The 8790-nt window shown below is 47.2% G+C and overlaps 1 protein-coding gene and 1 non-coding gene across 2 annotated transcripts in view; one reads left to right on the top strand and one right to left on the bottom strand.

The window, feature by feature from the left end:
* Positions 1 to 5765, bottom strand: part of TBPL2 (TATA box binding protein like 2) — an 8695-nt gene extending 2930 nt beyond the window's left edge. Inside the window, exons 1-5 of the mRNA XM_009084219.1 lie at positions 5715 to 5765; positions 2163 to 2536; positions 1364 to 1451; positions 1020 to 1111; positions 1 to 165 (exon numbers count right to left, since the gene is read on the bottom strand). Of these exons, the coding sequence (XP_009082467.1) occupies positions 1 to 165; positions 1020 to 1111; positions 1364 to 1451; positions 2163 to 2536; positions 5715 to 5765 (770 nt within the window). The remainder of the gene's footprint in view (positions 166 to 1019; positions 1112 to 1363; positions 1452 to 2162; positions 2537 to 5714) is intronic.
* On the top strand, positions 5597 to 5668 carry TRNAG-UCC. Its single transcript has one exon. It is a non-coding gene; the product is annotated as a tRNA-Gly (tRNA).
* Positions 5766 to 8790: the final 3025 nt, after the last annotated feature.

Here is an 8790-nt window from a genome sequence, read left to right as displayed (position 1 = left end):
CTGAACTGCTGGTGAGTGAGAACTAAGCCTTCCAGCCGGATGGGGAACCTCACATCACAGCTCCCAACCATATTCTGGATCTTAAAGTCCAAGAACTTGGCAGGGAAGCCAAGCTTCTGCACCACCCGGGCATGCTTCCTGGCTGCCAGCCGAGACTGCTCTTCACTGGAGGAAGAGCAGAGTGGGGAGCAAGCAACTTTGGTTAGTGCTTTCCTCTGCCCTCAAGATGGAATTCAGTCTACAACCACCATGCTCATCTGTTCCAAAAAAAAAAGTGCCCAAAATAGCAAGCCTCTATCCCCAAAACTGCTCCAGGGAACTAAAAGGAGAAAGGCATTTGGTCATTCACTTTCCTGTGGCCTGTTTGAACACACTGGAGCATGTTGCATCACCCAGAAGTTCCCCTCTTCAAAGGTTTTTCTCAGTTCCTTAAAACAGCTGCTCAGTACTGATCCAAGAGTTAGACTATAGGCATGAGTACTACTGTCTACATGGGGGGCTGGGAGGGGTTAGAGATCTTCTAAGTGCAACCTGATGCATTATCTCATTGACAGTTTTGGGACATAAAACCAGTCCAGCTGCTGGACTTTAAGGAAGAGCTTCAAAGCACAGAAAACTTCACTTTTTCTCCAACTCTCATTTTCTCTAGAGGCAGATGTGTTGACTGGTGAACACAGACACCGAAGAGACTTGACAGACACAAGTTATGTCCTAACTCACTTGAAAGCCAGTGAGAAATGCAAATAATCCCTTAAGAATTCCTGGGCATTTTAGCAGCTTTTCTGCTGATGCCTGCTGAGCTCAATCTAAATTCAGGGACAGAAGCACAGTTCAGGATCACTAAGATGACATCATGAAGCAAATGAGACATTTTCAATATCAGTCCTTCACTTTTTCTTGCAGTTATGACAGCCCTTTGTTAGATATTTTAAACAAGATTTTCTGGCATTTTCCATCAGAATACAGGCACAGCTGCATGACCCAGACCTTTAGAAGGAAGGTAGAACCCAGAAAAATACCTTTTTGCTCCTGTGCAGACCATTTTTCCTGAACTGAAGATGAGGGCTGTTGTTCGTGGCTCCCTGATTCTCATGATCACAGCAGCAAATCTCTACAAATTCAAAGGAAGACTTCACAGTCCAGCTGAGGAATTTAGCTGGGGCTTTATTTCTGTTCAGCCTTTCAACAACTGACACTTTCAAAGCTAATCACGACATGCATTTACTTTGTAAAAGTGTTTCTTTACCACCCTGAAGTGATTTTCCACCCACCTAGGACCAGGGGAGTTAAGCCTATAGTCACAGAACACTAGGATCCATCAACACTGAGAAAGAGAAGTGAAGGTAAAGCTTTTAAGATTTACCTTTGGGTTATATTCTGCATTTCTGGCATGCAGAGCTATGTTCTTCAGATCTAGTTTACAAGCCAAGTTTACAGTTGACACAATATTCCTGAGGAAAGAGAGAGGAATTTTCTTACTGCAAAAGCCAATCCCTGCAGATCCAACCCCCAGCATTATTGGCTTAATGTGGAGCCACACTCCAATTAATAATTGCCATCAACTGATTTCCTGCATATCTATTTTCCACTCTAGCATTAAGCTAATTTTGGCAAAACTTCAGTAATTCAATACCAAAATTGCATTTTGAGTATAACAAGGTATGAAATTTAGTCCCTGGATCCTAAGGTTGTGTGTCTTCCAATAACTACATCACTCAAGTTTTTCACAGCTTTGAATTGAGCCACTACTGAGTGTCTGAGTTCCTACAGTGCTTAAGGTAGATCAGGATATGTTATTTTCTACAGGTATAGGCAACTCTATAGTTGCTGTAGCCTAACCAGGACAGGATCTTTCAGCAGAGGCAGAATGTCTCACACTTGTGCCTCTTTACTCTGGTCTGACTGTTCCTCCTCTCAGAAAAGCAGACTGACCCCTTTAAACCCCTGAAGGCTGCTGTCATCCTTAGCATTCTCCTTGCTGGAAGAAATCCTGTTCATTTATCTTCTGATTTTTGCCCAATACTGTCAGCTCATTTGCTCCACCTCTCCAAGAAGACTTAACTGCCCTGTAGATTTTTGCTGGACTTATTTAAGACCAAGCTTTGCAGTTTAAGTAAAACCATGCCTATGAGATATGCTACATATATTATACGTAAACTTACTGTAACTGAGGAACTATGCCAGAGCTTTCTGATGCAGATGTCACTGGGGTCATGGGAATCATTGAAGTCAGAGGAGTTGCATCTGGATGTGACAAGCTGCTTTCATCCATGAAGGTGCCACTGTCCTCCTTTCTTGACACTGACCCATCAAACTCATTTTGTGTTTCATGACCATCATCAGATAGATTTTGTTCTTTGTTATCCTGGGTAACATCTGGAAGAAAGCTGAGATCCACAGAGGAGAAGTCTGTATGAAGCTCTTTGGGCTGATTAAACTGAGAACCAAACAACACATCTTCGGCTGTTTGAATTGGAAGTTCTACATCATAAGGGCTCATGGCACTCAACAGATGAGGACTAGTTGAGAAGTCATCCTTAAATTAAGAAAAAGTGCCATTAAGCATCTTGCATTAAAACATTTTACTAGGAGACTAAATTAAGATTAATCTTCAATGAGGAACTATCAAACATTTTTACCCCCCTCTATACATTATAATAAAGAATAGTCTTTAGATTTCAAAATGCATCCTTTGCTTCTCCATCAGCATATAAAAATCCAGATGACTTCTAGAGTGGAGACAGGCATTTTCCCCACCATGTTTAAATAGCAGTAGAGAGTACTCCTGTGATGCCACAAATTGAGAAACATAGAGAAGTGCTAGACACCTTCAGCCGTGAAAGCAGGTACTGCACTGGCACTTGGCCCTTCCCAGCCATTGTCACACACACAACCAACGTAATTGCTCATGAGTTTTTCCAAGGAAGACAGCTGGCATTTTCTGGCTGCTTTTACCTCTCATTCCGTATATCATTGCCATTTCCTCTCCCTGCTAGCAGGGGACAGAGTCAGCATTGGATTTGTGCAACAGAGGGCAGCAACTCACAGAGCCAGCAGCACTTCGTCCCTTATCTGCCGCAGGTCAGCAGAGTGATTGAAGCGAGACAGTCAGCGGAACCAACATCCTGCCTTGCATCAAGCATAAGGCACACCTGCCAGCAGCTCTTGCATGCTGATGTCCTTCTTCATCAGCTATTTATTATTGAAAGCTACTTAAAAAGCATCGCAATGATCAGGCAAGAGTTTAGAAAAGGATTTATTCCCTGTTAGGGCATAAGCTTCTTCTCAGTGGAAAGCTTCTTCCAAGAAGGTGTTTTCTGCCAACACCCACAGCAGATGACAGCTTGGACTAAAGAATCCATACAAGAGGTTTAGTGTTTATTTAGGCATTTTTGGGCTCAAGAGCCAAAAGTCCAAGCACAAATCAGAACAGGGAACAGTGCACAAGACTGAGGCCCTCGAGTTGGCAGCAACTGCCTGAACTCCAGTGGGAGCAAAGTTTCCAGATCAATGCTTTCCAGCCCTTAGCTAGTGTTGCTCTATGCTAGGCAGCTCACTTGGCAACACAGCCATGCACACAGGGAGATCTGTGCTCCTGCTTTGCAGTGTATTTGCCTATAGACACTTGGAAAACTCCAACTAAGTGACAAACACTCCCCGAGAAGCCTAGAATACAGATGCAATCAGGTCTGGGTCAAACCACCACAAACACCTACACTCAAAATTACTTTTAGAACTGGGTTCTAGGTGCAGAGCCCCATATGAGATCAGGTGGGGCAGAGTGCAGCTCAATTAGCCTGGGGACTCCTTCACCCTTTGGAAAACAGAATCCACTGTCTGAGAATTAAAGTCAGATACAAATGTAGTAAGAGCTACAAATTACAATATACTATGGAATAACTTAAATACATCTGTTTTAAGTAGATATTTTTCAAGTTAGCAACAGGGGAAGGAAGGCACAGTTTCTGCAAGACTTTCAGTGGACTGAGAGCTGTGCAGGAGCTCATTGGGAAAGCTCTGTATGAACCATGATGCAGAGAAGATGGTACAAAAACACCTCATCACTGCAAGCCTGTGGGACTACCCACATCACACTAAGGGGCATCAGAGAATATGATAAATATGACAGTCCAAAAACTCAACCCACAGTTTGTGGCATAGCTTAAAGAAAGAAGGTGATGGAGAAGCAAGTGGTATATGAGGCTGGAAGTATTAGATAGCTGTAAAACAAGTTTAAAGAAAAATAGCAAAGTAAATGGCGTAGAGCAGGTAGAAATAGAAAGCAAATCTTTCTTCTTTATCTGGTTTCCATATAAGTTGTCTGAGGAAAAGCCCTTACAGGGTTAAGTGCTGGGGAATATTGCCTTCTTGTCAGACAGATGCTCAGGGGCTGTGAAAAGGGGCACAAGACCATGTTTGCATTGGGCTGGCTGCCAAGGGTTATTGCTATAGACTCCGGGTTAATTAACTTCACCGAAGGCCCCACTGACTGCATAGCTTTGGACATCTCCCAGCAGATCTGGGAAGGAGATTTCACACGTAGATCCTGTCTGAGATCACTCAGTTTGGGGCAGCTTGAGGGGAAACAGCCCTTTTCACTTCCACTGCAGAAACCCCTGAAACTCAGGTACATGTAAATCAATTCCAGCTGCTTCAACCAACAGACTTGGATTTTTTTTCCACTTCCATATCACACATCTGCTGTTATCAAGTGTCCCAGCCAGCCTGAAATATAAAAATCTCAGCAGCATTTGTAAAACTCTGATTATACCTCACCATATTATACACTTTGTGGGGCCACATTTAGAGAGCTCTACTGACTGCCACGGGGAGGTCTCTGGATTTAAACAGCCTGTGCTAAGCCTGAAAAGTAGTTTACAACAGGATGCACATAACAAAATTATGTTCCCTGAACAAAGATGATGCCCAGCTGTGGGGCACAGCCCTCTCTTAAGTCCCTCACCCTGTTACCTCTACAGCCACTTAAGACCACGAGGGTTATTCCCAATACTAAAACACTCTATTTTTACAGCCAGCACGAGAAGATCTGAGATTCTTACCCTCTCACCGTCCAGTACACACTGCCCAGAGGCTGAGCCCTGCAAGCAGTGCCCCATCACAAGAGTTTAAACACATCAGCATCGCTCCTGCAGCAGGTAAGAGCTACCTCCCTCTCCAGGGAGCCTCTCCACGCTCCCAGCAGTTCTGGGCCGGCCCAGGGCAGGGAAGAGCCCCGCGGGTGGAGGAAGTCCCTTAGCCAAATCCCAGCCAGAAGGAATCCAAGCAGGATTAAGCCCAGGCAGAACAAATCCAGGCAGGAACACATCAGCGATGACGCAGTTGAGCCGCGAGCGCAAAGTGTTATTCAGCGCGCTCCAGGGAGCCTCTCCACGCTCCCAGCAGTTCTGGGCCGGCCCAGGGCAGGGAAGAGCCCCGCGGGTGGAGGAAGTCCCTTAGCCAAATCCCAGCCAGAAGGAATCCAAGCAGGATTAAGCCCAGGCAGAACAAATCCAGGCAGGAACACATCAGCGATGACGCAGTTGAGCCGCGAGCGCAAAGTGTTATTCAGCGCGGCGTTGGTGGTATTGAGCATAGCGCGTTGGTGGTATAGTGGTGAGCATAGCTGCCTTCCAAGCAGTTGACCCGGGTTCGATTCCCGGCCAACGCAGTTGTCTTTTTCGTGTTTTTTTTTTAACCTTTTCCCTATCCCTTACCTGCTCGCTGCAGGTCTCCAGGAATCGCTCCAGCGGCGATATGCCGTCCATGGACACAGCCGCACACCCAGACCTCCCAGCATCACCCCGAGCCCGGCTTTTATACCCAGGGTGGGACCGAAGGGGCAGGTGTGGCTTGTCAGGGAGTACAGCCCATCACAGCTGGGAGTTTTGCACCATCAAACACCCCTGGAGCCTCTCACCTGCTCTAGTCCAAGAGAGTTTACCCCATCCTGCAGGACTAGAGAAATTGGGGTGCTTTTGTGTGCTTTGTACCCTACAAACTCCCCTGAGCCTGCTCCCCTCTGTGGGGCTGAAGGGAAATGGGGAGTTTGAGCCGTGGTTTAGACCTTGCAAAGATAATGCTTTTTAGTGAGCAAGTGTAAAGTGCCCTTAATTCCTCCCACCTGCCTCATCATCTGCAATGAGGCACATCTGGTCCTTGGAGAGGAGCCCCAGGTTAAACGTATAAACTTTCAACTTAAGGCATTGTGATGAAATGGCCTGTTCTCAGCTGAGCTGATGCTGCTTATGGGGAGGAAGCTTTTACTCCTTGCATTTGCTATCCTCCCCTCGCAGACATTGCCCTCTCTGGTGTCTGTTTCTGTCCCCTATAAGTGATGATTTAAGGCCATTCCCTTGTCCTACGTGTGGAGAGTCTGGGTGTGAGGCAGCATGTTCCCAGGAGGAAGTTTATGTTGTGCCTGGTGATTGATGCTGTGGGAGTCTCACACTGACGATGCAGCTTGGCTTGAGCTCTGTTGAGTCGTCGCTAGCAGCTGCTGTCTGACTCTTCCTTCACTCCTGTCCTGTCACTATGTGGTGATGGATGGATGGATTTCTGTGGAGGCACACCTGGGGACATATCCCTGTCCCTGTCTGGGCTGGTGGATGTGCTGATTGTCATGATCAATGCACCTGTGTTCCTCTGCTAGACAGGGCTTTGCTCTCTGCTGTGAAGTTTCCTTGCAAACAGCTACTTGAGCCCCAGAAACCCTTTGGAAGAAGATGTCAAAGCCCAGGCATGCAGCAGGTCTTTGGGAAGTGCTGCCAGGCTCTTTTCACTGCCCTGGGGGTGCAAAGGCTTAGATTAGTACCTTTTATCCATGGGGCAGATGAGATCCTTCCCTCTTCACCATCCTGCTGAGCTGGTTTGTGGTATTTCTGGGACTCACCTTCCAATTTAGAGGTGCCAAACCCTCCAGGCCCTGGAAAAAATCCAGCCTCAAGCAGGTTTATACCACAGAGTCCATCCTAGAGCACCCAGGAGGCAAGTTGAGCAGCAAAGCAAGGAGAGGACTCTCTGAGAGGTTGTACCTTGAATAATGGAGGCTGGTAGAGCCAGCTTGGACCAGTTTGGGATGGTTAAAACTAAACCAGCTTGTTTAGGGCTGGCAGGTGATTGTGGTGGTTGCAGTGTAGGTCTGCCTTGTCCATAGGAATAATTGAATACAAGGCAGGGATTGTGCTGAATTTTTTTTGTCCTTGCAGTGACTTCTCACAGGGTCAGGAGATTGGTGCTACCCCAGTGTGACACCATGGCTGTGCTTAAGTTGGGATGGTAGAACACTGTGGTGGTCATGGTGCTTCCCTGGTGTGGCCCTGCCTGTATCATTGCAGCTGTAGTGCTGTGAGTTTCCTCAACCAATTAATCCTTCACTGCACTGCAGAACCCTCTGGAGATATGTTCATCCTGCAGCCCCTTGGGACTGATTTGTCTGCATTTTGTGAACCTGACATGGAGAGGTCAAACCATGGTGTTTAACTGAGTGAAGCTACATCAGAGATGAATGTAAAGTACAAATCTCTTAATGTAGCTCCTTGCCTTGGATATGGGCATCCTGCAAATGGCAGGGAAGTGATGAGGTTTTGGGTGAGTCATGGAGTTTGGGGCCTCTTAGGGTAAATGGGTGTAGGATTGTTTAGCTCTCTGGAGGTGGGGAAGAAGGGAAGATGTTTAGCAATCATCTGAGGAGTCAAGAGTCACTCTGTGTGGGCAGTTCAAGCTCTCAGGGTTGCTCTGATGTAGGGGAAGGGTCCTTTGGGATGCTGCCCAAAGGAGGGGAAACATGGCTATGCCTCGGGAAGGCTCTGTGCTGACAGCCTCCACCTCCAGGCTGACAACTGCTCGTGGTGCCCAGCATGTGGGAGGCTCAGTGAGTTGGGTGTCCAGTGATGGGGAGCCCCAGTGAGTGAAGGTCCAGGTAGTGGGAGGTACAGAGAGTAACAATTCAGTGAGCAAGAGGCACCAAGTCCCTCTCTGTTTCCCAGTTTCTATATTTCTCCTTCTTAGTCATCAGAGGCATTATCCTCTCTCTGCTGTGATGTTCTTCCCTCCTCCTCCAGCAGGAGACTGACCCGTCATGAGTTGGACAGATGCTAGTTTGGGATGTAAGTTTAATATGTGAGACCTACGTGCTTGGCTTCTGATCATCCAGGTCAAATAACATTAGAAATGGCAACTATTTTTCCCATCCCAACTTAAAAAAAGATTATTTCTGTCTCAAGCTGCCTTTTTCCTCCCTCTTCCCCCCCTTTCCTCCTCTTTTTATTCCTCCTCTTTTCCCACTCTTTCTCCTTCTTTACCCCATTTTCCATTCCCCCTTTTTCCTTTCCTCTTCTTCCCTTCCCCCTTCCCCCTTCCCCTTCTTCCTTTCCCCCCTTTGCCCTTTCCCCCTTCCTTCATTTTCCTCCCCTTTTCCCCCCTTTTTTCCCCTCTTCCCCCCTTTCCCCTCCCTTTTCCCTCTCCTTTTTTTCCCCTTTCCCCCCCTTCTCTCTCCCTTTTTCCTCCCCAGTTTTTCTCCTCCCCCTTTTTTCCCCATTTCCCCCATCTCGGAGAGCAGCCTCTAGCCGTTTCCCCCCTTTGCCCTTTCCCCCTTCCTTCATTTTCCTCCCCTTTTCCCCCCTTTTTTCCCCTCTTCCCCCCTTTCCCCTCCCTTTTCCCTCTCCTTTTTTTCCCCTTTCCCCCCCTTCTCTCTCCCTTTTTCCTCCCCAGTTTTTCTCCTCCCCCTTTTTTCCCCATTTCCCCCATCTCGGAGAGCAGCCTCTAGCCGTATCCCGGCCGGATCATGGCAGG

Source organism: Acanthisitta chloris, unplaced genomic scaffold (genome assembly GCF_000695815.1).
Source record: "Acanthisitta chloris isolate BGI_N310 unplaced genomic scaffold, ASM69581v1 scaffold661, whole genome shotgun sequence".
Lineage (NCBI taxonomy): Eukaryota > Metazoa > Chordata > Aves > Passeriformes > Acanthisittidae > Acanthisitta > Acanthisitta chloris.
The sequence above is the reverse complement of the archived record's forward strand: the minus strand, read 5'-3'. Positions and strand labels throughout refer to the sequence as shown.